The sequence below is a fragment of the Podarcis tiliguerta genome, assembly GCF_965153285.1.
Source record: "Podarcis tiliguerta genome assembly, chromosome: Z".
In the NCBI taxonomy this organism is placed as follows: Eukaryota; Metazoa; Chordata; class Lepidosauria; order Squamata; family Lacertidae; genus Podarcis; species Podarcis tiliguerta.
In genome coordinates this window covers 39,670,557-39,693,391 of record NC_139553.1, presented here as the reverse complement: position 1 = coordinate 39,693,391, position 22,835 = coordinate 39,670,557, and the positions used below count along the sequence as shown (strand labels likewise).

At 48.4% G+C, this 22,835-nt stretch overlaps 2 protein-coding genes and 1 long non-coding RNA gene across 10 annotated transcripts in view; 2 read left to right on the top strand and 1 right to left on the bottom strand.

The window, feature by feature from the left end:
• SEPTIN6 (septin 6) overlaps positions 1–11,374 on the bottom strand; it is a 54,863-nt gene extending 43,489 nt beyond the window's left edge. For 3 of the 7 annotated variants that reach the window (XM_083422342.1, XM_083422338.1, XM_083422344.1), the window contains exon 1: positions 3,335–3,723. In XM_083422342.1, coding sequence (XP_083278468.1) covers positions 3,335–3,364 — 30 coding nt within the window. In that variant the 5' untranslated portion in view covers positions 3,365–3,723. Of the gene's footprint in view, positions 1–3,334; positions 3,747–11,323 lie in introns of those variants that run through there. The other 4 variants (XM_083422336.1, XM_083422345.1, XM_083422340.1 and 1 more) reach the window with 4 other exon arrangements.
• Positions 1–22,835, top strand: part of LOC310669002 — a 226,458-nt gene that overhangs the window by 192,126 nt on the left and 11,497 nt on the right. The window lies entirely within an intron of this gene.
• On the top strand, positions 11,380–18,045 carry SOWAHD (sosondowah ankyrin repeat domain family member D). 2 transcript variants are annotated; one of them, XM_083422351.1, is made up of 2 exons: positions 11,380–11,523; positions 15,780–18,045. In XM_083422351.1, the coding sequence occupies exon 2, from the start codon at positions 15,949–15,951 to the stop codon at positions 16,966–16,968; it is 1,020 nt and encodes a 339-aa protein (XP_083278477.1). In that variant the 5' UTR covers positions 11,380–11,523; positions 15,780–15,948; the 3' UTR covers positions 16,969–18,045. The 2 variants fall into 2 exon arrangements, with proteins under 2 accessions (XP_083278477.1, XP_083278476.1); XM_083422350.1 differs by having other exon boundaries at positions 11,416–11,538; positions 15,780–17,492.

Sequence of the window (22,835 nt, the reverse complement as noted above, 5' to 3'; positions counted from 1 at the left end):
CAACTTGGGTAAGGAGCTGCCTTAAACTTAAGAACATAAGAAGACTCCTGCTGGGTCAGGCAAATGGCCCATCTAATCCAGCAACCTCTTCTGGATGAGGCCACCCAGATTCCAGGCATTAGCCATGTGGATTGGCAGTAGCATGTTCTGCAGTCCCAAGAAGCCTTCTCACTGTGGTCTTCCGCTTAAGTGCCTTTACATGTGACACACACACACCATGTCACAACAATTTTCTCTGGCAATCAGTCTGTTTTCAGTCTCTTTGCTGGTTCTGACCTACAAAGCATTGCACAGAATGGAACAGTGCATTTTCTCATACAAGCTTTTCCAGATCCTTGGGAAGGGCCCGTCTTCCTGTCCTGCCAACCGGACGCACATTTGAAGGGAAGGTCCACAGCTCAGTGGCAGAGCATCTGTTTCACTTGCAGAAGGTCTCAGGTTCAATCCCTGACATCTCCAGGTAGAGCTGGGAATGTCCCTGGTCTGAAATCCTGGAAAACCATCTACCAATCAGAGTAAGCAATCTGGAGCTCTCTGGAAAAATGTTCTTACCTGGTATAAGGCAACCTCCTTGTAAGAGGGCATTTTTGGGCTTCCCACATGCATCTGTGCCAATGTGGTATAGTGGCTGGAGTATTGAGCTAGAACTTGGGAGACCAGAGTTCAAATCCCCACTCAGTCATAAAGCTCACTTGGTGACCTTGGGCCAATCACCATCTCTCAGCCTAACCTACCTCACAGGGTTATTGAGAAGGTAAAACAGAGGGACAGGAGAACCATCCATGCCACTACTTTGAGCTCTTTGGGAGGATAGGTAGGGCAGAAATGTCATTGTTGTTGATGATGTTAAAGAATCCACTATGAGGACAGGATGCTGGACTAGACAGATGGGCCATTGACTTGATCCAGCAGCCTCCTGTGATGTTTACCAGGTTGGCTGGCGCTGACTGCCAGCTGTAGCCCAAAACAACTGGGAGCCACCAGGTTGGCAAAGCGTAGTGTAGCACATTTATTTTTAACTTTTTATCACACTGGCATTCCAAACCTCAGTCAAGATGTTTATTAGGGCAGCAATAATGAGGTCATCACATTTTGTCTTCAGAGCTCTTTTGAGGGGAAATAGATTACAAGTGACCTGCAAAGGCCTCACAGTGAGCTTCATGGATCCGAGCAGGGATCTGGACCCTACTCTCACCATACCAAGCCAAATATATGTCACTCGGTGATATACACTTGGAACGAACTGTGGATACCACCCAACTGAACAAACTGAAATATTGCACTCTGAAGGTCAGATTCATGAAATATAGGGCTATAAGGAGCTGTCTAATACAAGCTAGTTGTCCATCTAGCCCCAAACTGCTTGCTCTGACTGGCAGCAGTCCTCTAGAACCTCAACTAAGGGTCTTCCATTCACTTGCTCCCCATTATTTGTTTTAACTAGAGATGCCAGAGATTAAGATCTGGGACCTTCTGCATACAAGGCAAATGTTCACTAACTGAGTTATGGTCGCTTCTCTTTAAATATTTGAAACTGGAGAAACTGGATTCATTCCAGCCCTAGAACATCATGCAGTACAACACATTATTTTAACACACAAAGATGATCCATTTAAAATGGGGTGTGGAACCTCTAGCCATCCAGCTATTGTTGGACTCCAACTCCAATAATCCCCAGCCAAGATGGCCAATGGTGAGGGATGATGGGAGATGTAGTCCAGTATCTGGAGGGACAGAGAATCCCCATCCCCAATTGCTGTACTACACTGCATGCTCCTTCTTCTAAACATCCTGGCAGGTTAGAAATCCCAGGAGCTCCTGTGGTCCTTTCCCTAGTTAAAGTGAACAGGGAATTGCAAACAAATTAAACCCATCTACAAGCCAAAGATGTTCAATTAATTTGGTTTGCAAAGGGCTCCATCTCCTGCCTCAGGAGTGCCTCTGTGCTCCCTTTCATCACAGCAGAGACAAAAGGGCAGGTGAGCTCTGGACATTATAGAGCTTGTGCAGAGACAAAAATCTCCCACCCTTCCAATTAAAAAAACAACCAAAGAATTCTTTGTCATATTGGGAGATGCCAGGCATTGTGATGTGAGTGATGCACCCAAAGGAAAAAAGCCAATATATAGGAATCTAAATGGAGCCAGAAAGAGAAATGAACACTTTATGGAAAATGATCACAATGAAAATTAAGCTGCTTGAAGATGAAACAATTTACGATCAACCCAAAGCACTTTATTTATGGAGGTGCCTGCTGTGACCCCTGGCAGTTGCAACCCCACAGCCTGCAAAAGAAATAAATATAAATAATCCCTCGTCTGCAAAATGCACACATGCACCACAGCTCCAGTTTAGCGTAGCCCAGAAATGAAGAAGGCTCCACAACTGAGCAACCCAAACCTAGTTAAAATCTGCCCCCAACTATCCCACGCTAATGCAAGAAGAGGTCACACCCACCGCATCATTCAACCCACATCTCCCCGTTTCATCAGGCCAAGCCTTTAAGACAGTCATCTGCAAAGCACTGCTTCCTTCGTCCTATGCAACACGCTACCCAATAAATCCGGCCCGTCACGGCCAGTCAGATCACACACAATCAAACCAACCCTCTTTTGTTTAATACAAAGGCTCTCCCTCAAAAAAAAAACCCCAAACCCATCACCTTTAGCCAGTAACATCCTCTTGTCCTCCTGTCTTCCCACCCGCCCCCGCACACACGCCTATAAAATCCAGCCTGCAAAAAAAGACAAAAAGCAGCAGCAGTCCAAAGCCTCCCCGCATTCGCCATCACCCGAACCTATAACGGGAAAGTCACCGCCAAGAGCATCACCCCAGCGGCTTCTCTTATATCACCAGCCCGCTCCACATCCCTCTGCGCTGACAGTAACAGACAGCGATTTGTAAAAATAAGGCCGAGATTTAAGAATTCACATCTCTGATCATTTACAAAAGACGGTTTCGGAATCCCCCAGCACCTTTCCCGCTGTGTTAACGCCCAGTTCTTAATTTGGAACCATGGGAATATCTCGGGCTGGGGAGTGTATATGCAGCTCGCGCCCGCTTTCCTGAAGTGGCCATCCGGGTATCCACCCAGCATTCATTCATTAGCCAAGCTGCCTCTTTCCTCTCTGGCCCGTTGTCGGCATCACCACCTAGCCGCGGCTTCTCTCGGCAAAGAAGCGCGCGCAAACCTTGCCCGTCCCCGAGAGCTGGAGTTCTAGCGGCAGGCAAGGCTAGCTAGCCAGCTAGCCGGCCGGCCGGTCAGCCATGCTCAAGGAGGCCCACCCCAGTCCGGAGCGCGGTGCGCCCTCCACGCCAGTCGCCGCGCACTCACCACCTGGCGCGCTATCTCGGTGGCCGCCATGGCCCCTTCGCCTCGCCTCCTCGGAAGCCGAGCCCACTGCAAACTCTACCTCAGTCCAGGAGACACTGTTACACTGACTGAGCGGGTGGAGGAAGGACCCGGCTACTGCGGCATGGGGGGGGGGGAGAGAGAAATGGGGCGTGGACACGACCGAATCCTCTGCCACTCGTTTGGAGCTAGAAAGCCGGCTAGGGCGCAGAGAAGAAGGGCGCTGGCGGGATCCTTCCTTTCTGAAGCAGTCAGCTCCTCCCGCGCGCTTCGATGAGTCTCCACAGGCGACTCCACAGCATTCCTCCCCCCCGACGCCTCCCCCGGGCGAAATGGTGCAGTCCGAGACGCGCGCAAGGCTAGGGTCCGTGCGGCTATGATGTGACTGTGCGCTTGCCTGGGTGGCTTGAATGAGACCGGGGAGGAAGGAAGCCAAAGAAAGGGGAGGGAGGGACGGAGACCGCGAACTAGAGCGGAGGAGGAGGAGGAGGGCGCTCCAGCCTTACTACTAGCGGTGCCCTCAGGGCAGGACTTCAGGGCCCCCACGCAACAGAATTAGCAGGAGAGGCCTCCAAGTGCAGCAGTGCTGGCGGACCTCAGCTGGAAATAAGTGAAGCATGGCACCTTAGCATCTAAAGAGCTAAAACTACCTAACCATAGCTGTCAACGTTTCCCTTGTTTTAAGGGAAATTCCCTTATTCCGAATAGGATTCCTCGCAAGAAAAGGGAAACGATGACAGCTATGTACCTAACTTAAGCCTAGCATTAGCTCTAAGCTCTAACTGCACCGTTGCTTACTAAGCTGGCCCTGCAATCCCCTTGAGCCAAGCCAGCTTCTCTCCTGCTTGGGCTGGATCAGGGCTAGGCAACCCTTTTCTCTCATAGGGCCACATTCCTTTCTAGGGAACCTCTCTCAGGGGCCACATGCCAGTGTGGGCAGGGCCAGAAGCAAAAGTGGGTGGAGCAATAAATGCTAATTTACTTGCGCACCCCTCTCTTTGTCCGCTGCCTAGGGCAGACAGGATAAATCACAGAATCAAAAGAGTTGGAAGGGACCACAAGAGTCATCAAATACGATGCCCTGCAATGCAGGAATCTTGTGCTCTATGTGAGCCCAACAACCCGAAAAGCTCCAATTTCTACTTTTTGTTAAGTATGCATTTTTATTTGGGTTGGGCATCTCCCCCCCCCCACACCCCGCTACGCCCCTGTACACAGCCAAAGGAAACTGGAAGCAGCATCAACATCAAAGAGTCTTGTGGCATCTAAAAGCCTAACAGGTTTTATTACAGAATGTTGAGTCCATTTCAACAGATGAATTAAATGTAAGTCTGACTTGGCAGCTGCAGATGTGTTTGCTCTGTTGAGATAGAAAATGTTGCGAACAGCAGGGCCCCATAGCCATGAAATACAAGAAGTACAATCTGTGACAATTTCTTTGTAAAGCTTAAAGATAAGCCAAGTGACCATTCATTAACAGCTTATCTTAAGCTTTACATAAAAAAAACCACATACTGTATTTGTTGCATTTTGCGGCCATGTGTTTCCCCTGTTTACAATTTGTTTTTCTCTTTAGTCATGCACATGTGATGATACTGAACATTTATATAGGCTCTTTCAAGCATTAAAGCATTCCACATTCCAGCCCTTACAAAGTAAATCAGTATACTATCCTCTGTGTTGCAAAGGCACCAAGAGAGTAGTTTGCCAAAGTCCACCTGGTGAGTTTGGGAGGAGGTGACATTCAAACCAAGGACTTGCCAGTTTGTAGTTGTTGTGAAACTGTGTTGTATTTTTGCATACATGTCCTGCATGCAAGCTTCCCACAGGCATTCTGGTTGGCTACTCTGAGAACAGGACCAGACTGGACACTGGCCTGAAATATCTCAAAACAGTGAACAACCTTCAGTTCTCCAGAACCCTTCATGAGGCAGGATGTTAAGCAAAGTGAGAGCAGAGGAAGACAGAGGAAAGCTGGCTTGAGGTAGCCACAAATCTTCATTTGGTCACAGTCTTACAGTGGAGCATAGGAAGAGATCAGAACTGGATCAGCCTCAACTAGGTGCTCTGCAAGTAACACTCTCCACCTATTAACTGTAGACACAGGACTGCACTGTGCATACCACAGGCACCATATGTGAAGGGCACTCATATTGGAATCCACAAACAACAGCACAATGGTGTTGACCTTTAAAGCCCTAAATGGCTTCAGTGCTTTATACCTAAAGGAGGATCTCCACTCCTATTGTTCAGCCTGGACACTGTGGTCCTTCTGGCAGTGCAAGAAGTGAAGTTACAGGGAACCAGGCAGTGGACCTTCTTGGTAGTGGTGCCCATCATGTGGAACACCCTCCCATCAGATTTCAAAGAGATGAACAACCATATGACCTCCCGTAGACATCTAAAGGCAGCCCTGTATCAGGATGTTTTTAATGTGTGATTTTCTGCTGTGTTCTTTTTATATCTTTTGTTGAAGCTGCCCAGAGTGGCTGGGACAACCCAGACAGATGGGAAGGGTAAAAAAAAAAAATCTATCATCATCATTAAACTTATTCTCATGGAACTCTCCATGTAGGCACACTCCCTTTCCACCTTTCACAAAAAATTAAAGCCTTAAAAAAAAGAAGCTGGCTTTTAAGGAGTGATCTGTAGTTTTCAGGAGATTTGTATTAGTGTTTTATCTTGCTGATGTATTAGTGTCCTGTTATTGAGCCTGTCAAAGTGAGCATGTAATTTAAGTGTTTCCTTTTTTAATAATGTATTTTATGTTTCTCTTGCAGGTTGCTTTATCATTGTCATGCAAAAGTGGGATGAAAATATTAATCAAACTTTTAATAAACCATATTTGTGGTTTGTATTTGGAGGGGAGCTGAAGGAGATCACTTGGAGAATGAACTGTTGAATGGAGCTTGAAGAGGGTTGTGGGGAGAATTTGGTTGCCAGTTGGAAGCAGGAGAGGGATGCCCATTTGTAAAAAGGTAAAGGGACCCCTGACCATTAGGTCCAGTCATGGCCAACTCTAGGGTTGTGGCGCTCATCTCACTTTATCGGCCGAGGGAGCCAGTGTACAGCTTCCGGATCATGTGGCCAGCATGACTAAGCCGCTTCTGGCGAAATCAGAGTCACTGTTTACCTTGCCACCAGAGTGGTACCTATTTATCTACTTGCACTTTGATGTGCTTTCAAACTGCTAGGTTGGCAGGAGCAGGGACCGAGCAACGGGAGCTCACCCCGTTGCGGGGATTCAAATTGCCGACCTTCTGATCAGCAAGTCCTAGGCTCTGTGGTTTAACCCACAGCACCACCCACGTCCCTTTGTATCCATTGTATCCCTTTGTGCCCATTTGTATCTGGAACCAATTCAAGGTGCTCACATTATTGCTTAAAGCCCAAAATGACCAAAGTCCCAAATATCTGAAAGGCCATTTCCATCCCTACTGAGCTTCTCAGGTGTTGGGGAGTTGTGTCCTAGGAGAGGGTTTTCTCTGCGGCAGCCACCAAATTGTGGAATGCCTTCCCTACAGAGGTGTGACTTGCACCTTCACCAAACAGCTTCACCCAAGATGCACCTCTTTATCCTAGTCTTGGACCACTAAGGTACTTTTTTCCTGGGACTCACCTCTATAAGCTGAAGTTATATAGACCCCAACCCATTGGAGCAGTTTCATGTGTTTTACCTTGGTAGTGGTTTTATTTTGTTTTTTTTTTTTAAATAAGTGCACATTCTATTGCTATAACCTACCCAGGGACCTTATGGTGAGGGGCAGGTAATAAATCTTATAAAATAAATAGGAATTAGCTAAGTGCTAATGGGTTCAGCACAATAAGCAACTCCTTAGCAGTGCATGCTTCCTCGGAAGTAAGTCCCATTAAGTCAAATTAGACTTACTACTTACCTTTGCAAGTGATGTGTTTAGGATTGCAACATCCGTTTCATTTAGGAATAAACGGATCACACACTACCCCTAGTGGATATCTCAAGAAATGCTTAGGAGAAGATGAAGACTGCAAAAGGTACTGCTTTTATCTTCCCTATAATTAATGAGAAGCAGATTTTTAAAGTTCACATCTGCCTATCGGGCAGCATAAGGGAAAACTGAATGCTTGTATTCTGTTTGGTCAGCCTAAACTGGCCAAAAAATCATTGATTTTAACATACTTTATGTCTCTCATTTGCAGTAACCAGTATGGTAATAATATTCTAGACCACAGTGTTGCAACTTCCATTGAGAAAGCTGTGTTGGCTGATTGCTGCAGAACCTAAGATTCTTGTAATATCGGAAAGCTGCAGTCTTATAAAGCTTAATAATAATAATAATTTATTATTTATACCCTGCCCATCTGGCTGGGTTTCCCCAGCCACTCTGGGCGGCTTCCAACAAAATATTAAAATACAATAGTTTGTTAAACATTAAAAGCTTTTCTAAACAGGGCTGCCTTCAGATGTCTTCTAAAAGTCTGGTACGGTAGTTGTTTCTCTCTTTGACATCTGGTGGGAGGGCGTTCCACAGGACAGGTGCCACTACTGAGAAGGCCCTCTGCCGAGTTCCCTGTAACTTCGCTTCTCACAGTGAGGGAACCGCCAGAAGGCCCTCGGTGCTGGACCTCAGTGTCCGGGCAGAACAATGGGGGTGGAGATGCTCCTTCAGGTATACTGGACTGAGGCCATTTAGGGCTTTAAAGGTCAGCACCAACACTTTGAATTGTGCTTGGAAACGTACTGGGAGCCAATGAAGGTCTTTCAAGACCCATGTTATGTGGTCTCGCTGCCGCATTCTAGATTAGCTGCAGTTTCCAGGCCACCTTCAAAGATAGCCCCACATAGAGCGCATTGCAGTAGGCCAAGCGAGAGGTAACTCGAGCATGCACCACTCTGGCAAGACAGTCCATGGGCAGGTAGGGTCTCAGCCTGCGTACTAGGTGGAGCTGGTAAACAGCTGCCCTGGACACAGAACTGACCTGCGCCTCCATGGACAGCTGTGTGTCCAAAATGACTCCCAGGCTGCGCACCTGGTCCTTCAGGGGCACAGTTACCCCATTCAGGACCAGGGAGTCCTCTACACCTGCCCGCCTCCTATCCCCCCAAAACAGTACAGTGGTACCTCTGGATACAAACGGGATCCGTTCAGGAGCCCCGTTTGCATCCAGAAGCGAACACAACCCGCATCTGCACAGGTCACGATTTGCCGCTTCTGCGCATGTGCTTGTCATCATTTTGACCATCCGTGCATGCGTGAGTGGTGAAACCCAGAAGTAACGCATTCTGTTACTTCTGGGTCACCGTAGAGCGCAACCCAAAAGCACTCAACCTGAAGCAACTTCAACCTTAGGTATGACTGTGCTTCTGTCTTGTCAGGATTCAACATCAATCCATTAACCGCCATCCATCCTCCAACCGCCTCCAGACACACAGGACCTTCACCACCTTCACTGGTTCTGATTTGAAAGAGAGGTAGAGCTGGGTATCATCTGCATAGTGATGAACACCTAGCCCAAACCCCCTGATGATCTCTCCCAGCAGCTGCATGTAGATGTTGAAAAGCATGGGGGAGAGGACAGAACCCTGAGGCACCCCACAAGTGAGAGCACAGGGGTCTGAACACTCATCCCCCACCAACCCTCCCCCACCAACACAGCACAAGAGGAAGGAGCGGAACCACCGTATAACAGTGCCCCCCAGCTCCCGGCCCCTCTAGACAGTCCAGAAGGATGTTATGGTTGATGGTATCAAAAGCCGCTGAGAGATCCAGCAGAACTAGGAAACAGCTCTCACCTTTGTCCCTAGCCCGCCGGAGATCATCGACCAGTGCAACCAAGGCAGTTTCAGTCCCATGATGAGGCCTGAATCCCGACTGGAAGGGATCCAAATGGTCCGCTTCTTCCAGGCGTGCCTGGAGTTGTTCAGCAACCACTCGTTCAATCACCTTGCCCAAGAATGGAATATTTGAGACTGGGTGATAGTTGGCCATATTGGCCACATCTAAAGATGGTTTTTTAAGAAGTGGTTGGATGACCACCTCTTTCTGCAGGTCTGGGAAGGCTCCCTCACAGAGAGAAGCATTCTCCACCCTGCAAAGCCCATCGTCCAGCCCTTCCCAGCTAGCTTTTATAAGCCAGGATAGGCAAGGATCAAGGAGACGGTGGTTGGTTTCACTCATCCAAGCAGCCTGTCCACATCCTCAGAGGTAACAGATTAGAACTGACAGCATATTAACTACTGAGATAGCTCAGTTGGCAGAGCATGAGATTCTTAAGCTGAGAATCACGGATATGAACCCCACACTGGACAAAAAAAATCCTTCATTGCAGTGTGTTGGATTACATAACCCTCATAGTCCCTTCTAACTCTACAATTCTATGGTTCTATGTTAAGTATATTGTTGTTATTAGTTTAGCAATCTCCATTACATGTGTTACACATCCTCCTCAAGCAGAACTGGTTTCCTGCATTAACAGCAGGCAGAATTGATTTGCAGTGGTGCAAAAACTCTGCCCCACCAGACCTACCTAAGCCCAGCATGGGGCCTAACTTGGCCCACAAGGCAGTCTCCCTCCCAAATATACCCACCAGCCCCACACCTAAAATCAGGTAAGCACCATGGCTCAGTGGTAGAGCACCTGTCTCACATGCAGCTGGCCCAAGGTTCAGTCCTCCAGCATCTCCAGGTAGGCCTGGGACTGTTCCCTGACTGAAGCCCCTGACAGCTGCTGCCGGTCAGTGTAGATAATACTGTGCTTGGTGGACCAATGTTCTGACTCGGCATATAAAGCAGCTTCCTATGTGTCACGTGTGGTGCCAGGTGTGGAGCAGGTAAAGACATGTCTGCCAAAGGACACTCCCAATTGTTCTTTGTTTGGCCACTGTCAAACAGCTGATCAGGAAGGGATTAGCTGCGCTAGGAAGTCCCCCACTGAGAATTGCTGGGCCCCATCTGCGCTATATAGTTTAAAGTAGTGTGATAAAGTAGGGTGCTCACTGGAAGGACAGATCGTGAAGCTGAGGCTCCAATACTTTGGCCACCTCATGAGAAGAGAAGACTCCCTGGAAAAGACCCTGATGCTGGGTAAGATTGAGGACACAAGGAGAAGGGGACGACAGAGGACGAGATGGTGGGACAGTGTTCTCGAAGCCACCAGCATGAGTTTGACCAAACTGCGGGAGGCAGTGGAAGACAGGAGTGCCTGGTGTGCTCTGGTCCATGGGGTCATGAAGAGTTGGACACTACTAAATGACTAAGCAACAACAGTGTGATAAAAGTAGGCTTCCCCCAAAGAATTCTGGGAGCTGAAGTTTAGGACGTAGTGTACTGCTGAGAGTTGCTAGGAGACCCCCTGTTGCTAGGAGACCCCCCTGTTGCTAGGAGACCCACTCATTCACAGAGTGGTTTCACAAACCTTCTTTCCCAGGGAACTCTGGGATTTGCAGCAACTCAGCGCCCTGAGCAAAATTCAGTATCCATGATTTTTTTCCGGAAGCCGTGGCTGCTTAAAGTGGTGCCACGCTGTTTTAAAAATGCATAGTGCAGATCGACTCTCCGGAACCATAGAACGAATCGGGGACTGTAGACTAGATAGGTAACCAACCCCTAAACGGTTTTTAAGGTGCCAGTCCATTTGGGAGCCGCTGTCCCTGGATAGGGGCAGGCTTTGGGCATCTTTGGTTTCCAGCGAGAAGTCAAAATTTGGCGCCCCCAAACGGATCTTCTCAATTTTACGGCGCCCTGTGCGGGAGAACCATCCGCACCGCCCTAAATCCGACTTCTGCAACTCCGCAGAAAGGGGAGATGTATAGCTGCGTCCGGCGACCACCACTCTTTTGCTTCTCCCGGAATAAAAGATCGCTGGCTGTTTAAGTTTCTCGCCATGCGGAAGAACGCAGTCAGCATCACATGCGGCGGCTTAATCTATCCCAGCCAATAGGTCGAGAGCAAAGGTCACGCTGTTGCTTTTCTGCAGCGCTTCGAAACTCACCGATGGCAAACTTTGCACAAAGGAACTCCGGAGAGGCGCTGGCTGGAGACTGCGCTGAGACGCGGAAGGAACACAAGGCTCAGAAGGGGAGGAGGAGCCCCGCGGGCGGCTGCGCCTCTGCAAGGTGCCCCAGCGGCTTCCAAGCTGGGAAAGGCCTGGGGAGCACCTGGTCCGAGCCGCTGCCCCCCGCCACCCTGCAGGTACGCTTGGAAAAGGTAAAATGAAAAGCGTCGGGAACTTCCCCGCCCTTCCCAAACTGCTTCCTCATCATTTACTGGAATAGCTAGGACTTCCTAGGGGGGTTTCTTTTTCAGAAGCCCCAAAAAGAAAGTGTACAGGTGTCTAAACGTCAGCACCCAGGGAAGGTAGTTCGAAGGCTAAGTGGAACATGAGACGGTGGTTTTTCATGCAAGACGCCGGATCATTCTCGCGCTACGCTGAAGTCAGGGCTTTCGTCGCAGCGTCTCAGAGTTCATTTTACAGACGGTCGCGTAAGGGTATGAACTTCAGAAAGTTGCCCCTTGGGATTCCCCAGAAAAACTCGGGGAAAGCCATCGTTTCCCGTCTTTGGGAAATGCTACTACTATTGACAAGGGTCATAATAAGGGCAGCGCCGATTCGGGGTAAACAAGCGGGTACCCAGCATAGGGCACAGGAGGTGCGTGCGTGCGTGCCCCGAGATCTACCTGCGGGGGAGGCATCCTCATGGTCGGAGCTGCTGCAGCTGCGGGCGTCTTTGCTTCCTCCTCCTCCTCCTCCTCCTCCCCCCCTCACCTCCCCCGGTCCCTGCTGCAGACAAGAGATTCGCTTTCCCGCACGAGGCGCAGGTGGCACTTGGGGGAGGGAAGCTGCAGCCGGGTCACAATCCTGCGGGCGCTTCCAGAATCAAGGGTCACGGTGGAGACGAGCTGGCTCATGCACCCTGAGTGCGCAGTGGCGTGGGGGGTGTGTGTGTGGATTTTGTCCTCACACTTGGTGCCATATTACCCAAGTTCGCCTCTGATAAGGGTTGCCAAGCATTTTGAACACAATGATAACTACTATTAATATAAATGCCACATATCAATTCATCCACGTGTAATTCCTACTTCAGAAGTATAGTAGATTCAGTTTAAAGCATGGCTTTCTCCCACTTTTTATCCTGCAGTCACAACATTCCTAGGTAGAAATGAACAGCTTGAGGGGATCAAAAGCATTATGTTGTATGTTCATTACATGGTACATTGCAAACTGCTCTGCCTGCATGTTACTGAATCCACACCTAAGCTCAATTTGTGTGTTGGGGTCATGCCCAGAGCATATGAAATAAGAACAAAGGATGGTGCACTTGAATAGGTGCAGAGAGCATTTATTTCACCACTGAATCATAATAGCTTGTGTTTGGACTGTTGGTGTGCCACTATGCATTAGCACAGTGCAGCAAGAGAGAGCCGAGAGGTCTGAATTTAGGCCATTTACACATAAGTAGCCATAGGCGAACCAATATACTTGAGCTTAAAAGGTAAAGGGACCCCTGACCATTAGGTCCAGTTGTGACCGACTCTGAGGTTGCGGCGCTCATCTCTCTTTATTGACCAAGGGAGCCGGCGTACAGCTTCCGGGTCATGTGGCCAGCATGACTAAGCCGCTGCTGGCAAACCAGAGCAGCAAACGAAAACACTGTTTACCTTCCCGCTGGAGCAGTACCTATTTATCTACTTGCACTTTGACGTGCTTTCGAACTGCTAGGTTGGCAGGAGCAGGGACCGAGCAACGGGAGCTCACCTGTCACAGGGATTCGAACCACCGACCTTCTGATCGGCAAGCCCTAGGCTCTGTGGTTTAACCACATATTACAGCTTAGTTAGCTGTAATATGGAAACAATTAAAGCAGGCAATCTGGTTCTGTCTCTTGGGTGTTATGTTGGAGGAGTAAGACAAGTGGGAGGCTATAAGGGCTGCTTTTCTTAGCTACCATAAAGTTATGTCTGAGTGAGTTATTACTGATCAGGAGGAGCTGCTTTAAAAGAACAGCAGCCTACTTTGCAGGGCTGTTGCAAGGATAGCTCAAATAAGGGCTGCCCAAACAGAGGGCATTTGCATGGAGACTTGAGTTCCAGAATCTCGCTGATGCCCCCCAACAGTAAAATAACCCTGAAAGTTGCTATGTTGGCTGAGGAAAGAAGTCACAGATCAATAATCCCAGTTTATCCAAACTACGGTGGAAAGGGAACAGAGGAGAGACAACTATGTTTGCATTTCGGAGCTTATTTAACACTTTTGACAATCGGAAAAGAAGTGTCAGAAGCCTATTTAAAAAAATACTTTAAAATCAGAGCAGAATTTGCCAAAGTGTTTGCCAGAGGGTGCTGGTGCCGACAGGTCATTTCCTTCTGCTGAAATTAGGTCTGAAATCAATAGAATAGGTGAGAGGGTGTGTGGGGTATGTGTGCAGATGTGCCCAGGGCCCAAAATGTTGAAGATGTTTGTTTCACATTGTATGCCTGTGTACCTCTCAAAATGTGTCTCAACAACACCAAGCAAAAGGAAACTTCAATTCATCTCTGGAGGAAAAGAAGTGGGTGTTGTTCTTTTTGGCTCTGGAATATTTAACCTGCGTATGTCTCTGACAAACAGGTTTTAGATTCCCCAGAGTTCCCTGAGAGGAGGAATTGATTATTGAACCACTCTGGAATTGTAGCTCTGTGAGGGGGAATAGAGGCTCTCCTACGCACTCCCATAGCCCTTAATGAATATACACTTTCCATCATTCTTTGGGGGAAATCCATGGGCGTTAAAAGTGGTACGATAATGCTTTCAATGTATAGTGCAGATTGAGCCAATGACAGTGTCTCACCAGTATAACAATATTTCACAGTGTTCGACTTACAGAAACAGTCAAATTTCAAATAACTCTATATATGATGAATAAGCACACATCCCACCAGGGAATGGCATAATAAAATCTGAGCCATCCTAACTCAGTTCAGAATTATGTCTCTAAACACCCTGATCATTTATTGGAAAAATAGTTCTCATTGTTAGCATGCTTGGGCTCTTTCTTGAAAGTGGTCTCCAGAACCACCAGAGTCTATTTTATGCTCCATTGAAAAGACACAGTGTATATCTAACAGCAAGCACTCATCTATACAATGCACAGTATATGAGATATTTTCACTACCAAGTATTGAATGCTCTGCAAATGCACACCCACCCATGAACATATTATAAAGTAAAAAGCAAAATGGAACAAAAAGTTCAAAAATGTGAAGTAGAGAAAGCTTTACTTTGACAAAGGCTGCATTCCTATCCGCATTTATTCAGAGGGTCTTCTGAATAAGGTCATTCAGTGAGACTTACTTCTGAAAAGACATGCATTGGATTTCACTGTTAATTAGAACTGGCTGTGATAAATTTTGCACTTTGTCTTGCACTTAGCACAGTCTAATCTAATTAAGTCCTAATCTTAATTAAGTACACCCAGTGCCTCCTGCACTCTATCTTAATACAAACTGCGGGTTTGCAGCACAACTCCCCTCTATCCCCTGTTTGTCTTACAGACCAGCCTAAAGAGGAGTTCTGGAGTCTGGACTACATGCAATTTTGCTCACTAATCTGTCACACTTTAGTTGGTTCTAATGAATGAAGAACTTCCTGTGCTGCTGGGTTGTTTTTCTTCAAATGACCCAATCTTGCCGCCAACCATTGTTGTGAGTTTCAAAAACCTTATTGTGTAGAGGCGACAGTGGAGCAATAGAAATCTGCACTATACATTTAAAGCAGTGGCACTTTAAATAGTCATGCTTCCCCCCCCCAAGGAATCCTGGGAAATGTAGTTTGTTAAGCGTGCTGAAAGTTGTTAGGTGACTCACTTAATTCCTTCACAGAACTACAGTTCTCAGAGTGGTTTAACAGCAATCCCTCTTCCCAGCCAACTATACTGATTGTAGGAATAGGGGTCTCCTACAGCGGTTCGAATCCCCGTGGCGGGGTGTGCTCCTGTCGTTCGGTCCCAGCACCTGCCAACCTAGCAGTTCGAAAGCACCCCCGGGTGCAAGTAGATAAATAGGGACCGCTTACCAGCAGGAAGGTAAATGGCGTTCCGTGTGCTGCGCTGGCTCGCCAGATGCAGCTTGTCACGCTGGCCACGTGACCCGGAAGTGTCTGCAGACAGCGCTGGCTCCCAGCCTATAGAGTGAGATGAGCGCACAACCCTAGAGTCTGTCAAGACTGGCCCGTATGGGCAGGGGTACCTTTACCTTTATCAACCTTCAGTACCCATAACAAACTATCCCTCTGTGCTGCAGGTATGCATACAACCTTAAAGGCCATTGCTTAACAATGGCAGTGTAGACTTGCAGTGGAACCCTAACCTTCTCTGGCCAGATGGTTGCCGCTTGCAGTTGTCAGTTTCGCAATAAGTGTTTTCTTCCTCCTTTGTAACAAAACTAAAGTTTCTGTTCCCCTTTGCATGCAGAATCAGGAAGCCCTGCAGCACTGAGACCTCAGGAGGAGCTTCCTTCTTATCTACACAGGAAAGCAACACATTGAACATGTGGCTCTTCCAGAAACTGACAGTGACTTAACGGGAGAGCCAGGAAAAACCCAGGGACTTTTGGGGATCGGTGCACTCTGGAGGAGACGACATGGCAGAAAAACAAAGGGAAGATGGCTTGGAAGAGGGACAAAAGGTGCTTCCAGGTTTTAAGCCATGCATGCAGGAAGACGCCACCCGTGCTCGGCCGCAGACTGCTGTTGGCAGCCAGTCTCCCAGGCCCAGCAGCCGGGCTGAAAGCATAATTCTCCGACGAGGACAGTTGTTGTCCAACTTCAGCAGAAGCATGAACAGGTCGAGCAGGCGTTCAGGAAACTGGGCAACGGGCGTGGACACAGCCAGACTATCAATAGGTTATGGTAGCACAAGAAGGAGGGGACTGAAGGATAAGCTCTTCCAAAGCAGCCAGGCCAAACCCATGTGGGTGACAGCTTCCCAACAGGAGAGCATTGTGCTGGACATCCAACAGGAACCTCTCATGGATGGGAACAATGATGACTTGTCCTTAGCTCTGGATCCAGTGGAGCACGAGTGGATGTTGACTGTCGCCCAAGGAGACGCAGAGAGCATCCTCAACTTACTGGCCAAGGACCCCAGCCTTCTCTCCAGGAGAGACTTTGTGACGGGCTTCTCTGTCCTCCACTGGTTGGCCAAACATGGCCGCCATGAAGACTTGATTGAGGTGATTTCTTTTGCGGAAAGGAATTGCTACCCATTTGATGTCAACATGCCCTCAGCCAGTGGCAGACTAACCCCTTTGCACCTAGCCGCCCTCCAAGGCCATGAGATGGTCATCAAAGTGCTGGTGGGAGCCTACGGAGCCAATACAAGCCTTCGGGACCACAACGGCCGCAAGGCGTGGCAGTACCTCCGAGAAGATGCTTCCAGAGAGTTAAAGGAGCTCTCGGGGGCTTGCGAGGAAGACCTGGCCCAGCTAGGAACTGGAAACGCCAACAACAACTGTGCTCCATCAGCGCAAGGTGGAATCGGCATGTTCAAGGGGGACAGCAAGGAAGCCAAGGGCAGAGGACACAGCCAGAGGGCCACGCCCAGACTGTCTTATTTCAGGAACAAGTTCAGAAAAGCCATTGCGTTCTTCCAAGAGCGCTAGGTGCCTGCTCAGTGGTTGAGGCAGTTGGACCTGTTGGCTGTGAGTGGACTGTAATCAAAGCCATTAAATGAGAGGGTGGGACTGTAGAAGGAGGAAGCACTGGAGGTGGCTGTTGTGAGATTGAGATATGTCGCCAGAGGGGGATAGCTTCAGCAAACCTGCCTGCGTTTGCTTTTTGGCCTCAGGTATGAGATCCAAGGCCTGAAATTTGGAAGGAAGGGGAAGGGAAGGGGTGACAAAGGGGATTGGTGTGACAAAGTGGGTATGGCTAAGTTTGGGAAAGCCCCTATTTGTCTCCTTGTTCCCCAGAAAGGAACCTGCAGATAGGGGAGGGGGTGACACAGTGGATTGGTGTGACAAAGTGGGTAAGACTAAGTTCGGGAAAGCCCCTATTGGTCTCCTTGTTTCCCAGAAAGGAACCTGCAGATAGCGGTGTGCGTGCAGTGTGCTGAAAGCAACTGTAATTCTGCACTAAGAAAAATAAATTCTGCAACCTGTGCAAGGTTTGCTCCTGTGGAAAAAACCTGCGTGTTTTTCTCTTCTTTCTTTCATATTCCCAGAAAGAGAATAGGGTTTGCTAACAACTCTCAGCACCCTCAGGACCCTAGCTTATTCCCACATTGCAGGGGGTTGGACTAGAGCAGGGGTCAGCAAACTTTTTCAGCAGGGGGCCGGTCCACTGTTCCTCAGACCTTGTGGGGAGCCAGACTATATTTTTTGGGGGGGGAAATGAATGAATTCCTATGCCCCACAAATAACCCAGAGGTGCATTTTGAATAAAAGCACACATTCTACTCATGTAAAAACACGCTGATTCCCAGACCGTCCATGGGCCGCCTTTAGAAGGCGATTGGGCCGGATGCGGCCCCCAGGCCTTAGTTTGCCTACCCATGGACTAGATCCCTGGAGCCCTTTCCATATCTACTGTTCTGATTCCCCACCCCCGGTGTAGTTCTAGCTTAACCAACAGTAAGTGGGAATAACTTTCAGGGTGACTCCAGAGGATCATTCTCTGTTTCAAATAAAGGACTGGATTGTTGGAGTGTCGGGGAATCCTAGCCAATTTGAAGGCTGTTTGTCTCCATCAGATATAAGGGGGCACATAAACTTCCTCTCAGAACTTGACAAGAACCAACTTTGAGATGTTTACATGTGTATGTAAAAAAAAAAAAAAAAGGACCATTCAGGCTTCCAGCACTACACAGCTTATGAAGGGGGTGATGGATAGAGAACCAAACTAGGGAGACCTGCAACAAAATGCAGTATGATGTGCTCCTATGTGCATCTGCAGCCAGCCACACCCACTTTCAGTATACTCCCTTACAGTCCCTACTTCCCAATACTTTCTCTACATTGTGGCCACAGAGCTCTGTCACCATTAGGAAATTGGGCTTCATTCTGGAGCTCAGTTGGCCCAGCTCTGTGATGTCTGAAGCATCGGCTGCATCATCTTCAAGCACTACATGGGCTTCACTTTGTTCCAGGTGAGTACTCCTCACAAGGTGAAGCAGAATTGTCTATAGCAACAGTTCTCAAAACTCCTTCCCTCCCCAGCATGGACCACTTGAAAATTGTTTGGGAGTCTTCCTTAATAGGGATGCGGGTGGCGCTGTGGTCTAAACTACTGGGCCTCTTGGGCTTGCTGATCAGAAGGTCAGCGGTTCAAATCCCTGTGACGAGGTGAGCTCCCGTTGCTCAGTCCCTGCTCCTGCCAACCTAGCAGTTCAAAAGCACGTCAAAGTGCAAGTAGATAAATAGGTACCACTCCGGCGGGAAGGTAAACGGCGTTTCTGTGCACTGCTTTGGTTCGCCAGAAGCGTCTTAGTCATGCTGGCCATATGACCCGGAAGCTGTACACCGGTTCTCTTGGCCAATAAAGTGAGGTGAGCACCGCAACCCCAGAGTCATCCACAACTGGACCTAATGGTCAGGGGCCCCTTTACCTTTCCCTCATGGTCCCTTCCAACTCTGATTCTATAAGCAACTTCAGTTGAGTGGATCCCTCCCTCTTTGAGTGCCGTTTTGGCTACATAAGGATATGAACTCATAGATGAGTTTGCTAGTACATAGGAAATTACAGCAATTTGCTGTGGTCCCGATGGCTGGAGCTGAAGGGAGTCTAGCAACATCAATCCCTTCTTACTTGCCCTTACCTTAAATCCTAGCAGAATGCACCCACTCTGGAGCTGGGCACATCCAGGCAGCTCAACCAGAAAGGAGAACTAATTTAATAATGAAAGGAACTTAACACCTCACCTCAGGCAAATGTAACAGAATCAAGAAAAGTAATGGCAAGGGCACTAGACTGCTGCTGCTGGCACACCCACTCACATTAAAAGGAAATAGTCCTTCACATAGCATATAGTTCAGCTATGGGAATTCGCTGCCACAGGAGGCAGTAAGGTAAAGGAAGCCAAGGATGGTTTAGTCCATTCAAAGGCGACTATGGGGTTGTGGCACTCATTCAGGCCGAGGGAGCCGGTGTTTGTCCACAGACAGCTTTCCGGGTCATGTGGCCAGCATGACTAAACCACTTCTGGCACAACGGAACACCATGACAAGTGCCAGAGTGCACAGAAGTGCCGTTTACCTTCCAGCCTATTTATCTACTTGCACTGGTGTGCTTTTGAACTGCTAGGTTGGCAGGAGCTGGGGCAAAGCAAAGGGAGCTCACCCCATCGTGGGGATTCAAACAACCAACCTTCTGATCGGCAAGCCCAAGAGGCTCAGTGGTTTAGACCACAGCGCCATCTGCAGGAGGCAGTGGTGACCACCAACTTGGGTGGTTGACCACTGTGAGAGCAGGATGCTGGACCTAGGTGAACTAGGTCAGTTTTTCCCTAACTTGGGTCCCCAGCTGTTTTTGGACTACAATCCCCATCACCCCTGCTAGATAGGAATGATAGGAGTTGCAGTCCAAAAACAGCTGGAAACCCAAGTTTGGGAAACACTGGACTAGATGATCCAACATGACTCTTCTTACATACTTATCCAAATGAACTAATAGCAATGTACACAGCAGCTTGTATGTGTGGTTTAGTTGTAATGGGAGCTGTATTCTTCCCAAAAGGATGTACCAGACAAACAAACCTTTGAGGGGCAGAGGGAAACAAGAGACTTGCCTCCAGTACCTATTTTCAATGTAAACACACTTCATCTAGAAGGCTCTCCGGGTCGTACATTAATGCACTCTTAAATTTGCCAATTTTCCTCTTCTTCCGATGCAATAAGCCAGCACACATCTTTACAAACTGGAACCGGTTAACATCAGACTTTAGTCGAAAGTCGGCTAGGAGATCTAGGCTGAAGAGGGAGCACATCATTATTTCTCGTTCTTCATCTTTAACTACCCATTTAATTCTGTCAGAATTTAATTTATACATTTCCACCTACAATATGGCATATGTGATTTACTTAGGTCAGGGGTCAGCAAACTTACTGCGCCTCGGGCAGGTGTCTCCAGTGCTGATCATGTGGTGAGTTGGGTGTAGGAGCGTGTGCCCATATGTGTGCGCACATGCTATTTCCGGGTCGGAGGAGCACCGGAAATAGTTTGTGCTCATGTGCAAGCATTATTTGCGCATGCGCATTATTTCCGGTGCACATGCATGTCGGAGGAGACCCGTGCACATGCACATAAGCTATTTCAGGTGCTCCACCGACCCGGAAATAGCATGTGCGCACACATATGGGCACACGCTCCTACACCCACCAGCTCACCACATGATCAGCACTGGAGACACCTGCCCGAAGCGCAGTAAGTTTGCTGACCCCTGACCTAAGTAAATCACATATGCCATATTATAGGTGGAAATGTATAAATGGGCAGCCGCACAGCGCAGCGCCGGTAAGAGCGGGCGTCAGCAGCAGGGGTTGCTGTGTGCCAGATAAACGAGTCCCTCGGACCTTATCCAGCCCGCGGACCTTAGTTTGGGGACCCCTGATTTAGGTCCATCACGTTTGGCATGTGGTGTTCCATGCTGTGTCTCAAAGACCTTGTGTTTTGTTCCTTCATTGTCATCATTGCTTTCTTTATACAGTTAAATCTCCTGGCACTGTAAATACAAAACTTACAAGCTCAACAGAAACCAGAAAGCTATTTCCTTGTGCAGCAGCCTCTCCACTGTTTACTCTGCTTAACAGTATTGACAAGATGCATTGATTGCCTTCTGAGAACCTACAGAGTTCAGCCAGCCTTTTTATTCTTTCTTCCCTAAATGCTATTTGAGAAATACAAAATAAGTTTTAATAGAATCTGGTTATGTTTTCTTTTAAAATATATTGAGCCAATCCATGCAGGGTGGGGAGAGATAACTCCAGGGGTCGGCAAACTACGGCCCGGGGGCCAGATGCAGCCCCCCTGGCTTGCAATTCTGGCCCGCAGACTCTGCCACCTGCTCATTCAGTCCCCGCCCACTGCGGACGCCTCACTGTACGGGGACTGACTTCCGTGACGCTGGCACAGCTTCTGGGCGGGCAGTAATGCTGGCGCGGCTTCGGATTGGCTGCAGGAAGCTTCTGCAGCCAATCCGAAGCCCCGATGTTTGGATTTACATGCAAGGGAGGCGACGCTGACACCCCCAGCACCTGAGCGGCGCTTTCCCCATGGTGACAGTGTGCGCTTGGCAAGGGCCCCTGGCTTCCCCTTGGCCTCTTCCTCCTCCTCTGCCATTGCTGCTCCTGCTGCTTTTCCTCCTCCCCGATGCCGCTGCGCCAGCAACCCCTTTCCGGGTAGGTGGGATATGAGGAAGATGCGCTGCCACCATTGCAGGTAACTGGGCTTAGGTCTCAGGTGCAGGGCTGCTCTCCTGTCTCCCTGCGGCGAAGCGGAGTGGATGATCATTGCAAGATTTGTGTGGCGCTTGCACGGAGCCAGTGATTATGCACGCAGACCTTGCCACAATATTGTTGTGACAGTTGCATGGAGTTGTTGCGCTCTGGTGGGACGTGATGTCAACTTAACTTTTATGCAGAGGGCAGGTCCACTGGAATGAATGGACCCAGGTTAGGCATGGGGTTTACTAGAGTAAAAAATAGGGGAGCGACTTCCACATAAATATGCATTTTTAGAAAACAATTATCCTGGCCCCCAGTAGTGTTTGAGGGACAGTGAACTGGCCCCGTTTAAAAAGTTTGAGGACCCATGGAATAACTCCACAGGCAATACTGTGAAGTCACACTGGAGGTTTTAAAGAGCTTGGATTTGTAAATTACCATGAAGATTAAGAAGTTATTTCTGTGGCCAGATATTAAATTTCTGAGTGCATGCCTGTGAATGCATTATTTTGTGTGTGTGGATGTGTTCTCCATCAAAGTGAACTGGAAGCCTTAAAAAAAGCCCTTATTAGAGCAGAGGTTGGGAAATCTTGGCTCTCCAGATCTTGCTGAATGACAACTCCCATCATCTGTGACCACTGGCCACAGGGCTGATGGGAGTTGTAGTTCAGCAGCACCCAGAAAGCTTTGTTTCCCATGCCCGAATTGGATCACCAGAATTTTGAGTACTTTCTTGTATATTGTATAAAGTATTTTATATAATTGCACATAATCCCCTCCCTCAGCTTGTCCTTTCAGCGTTCTTCTCAGATTCTCCCAAGTTTGAAATTCACTGGTAGAGCACAGGTGTTGCATGCTAAAAGTTCCCTGGTTCAAGCTCACATCTACTCCATGGCTTTTCAAAACACTTCCCTTTTTTTTTTGGTTCTTCATTGGTTACATCTGAGGTGCTCTACCCCACCTCTACGCATTTCTGCCCCCATTTCCAGATTTTGCTTGGTACTTCCTTAGCCAAAGCCAATGGCATTCCAATCCCACTTCCAGCCGTGGATTGTTACTGTGGGGGTTTTTGCCCAGCTTGTTTCAAACTA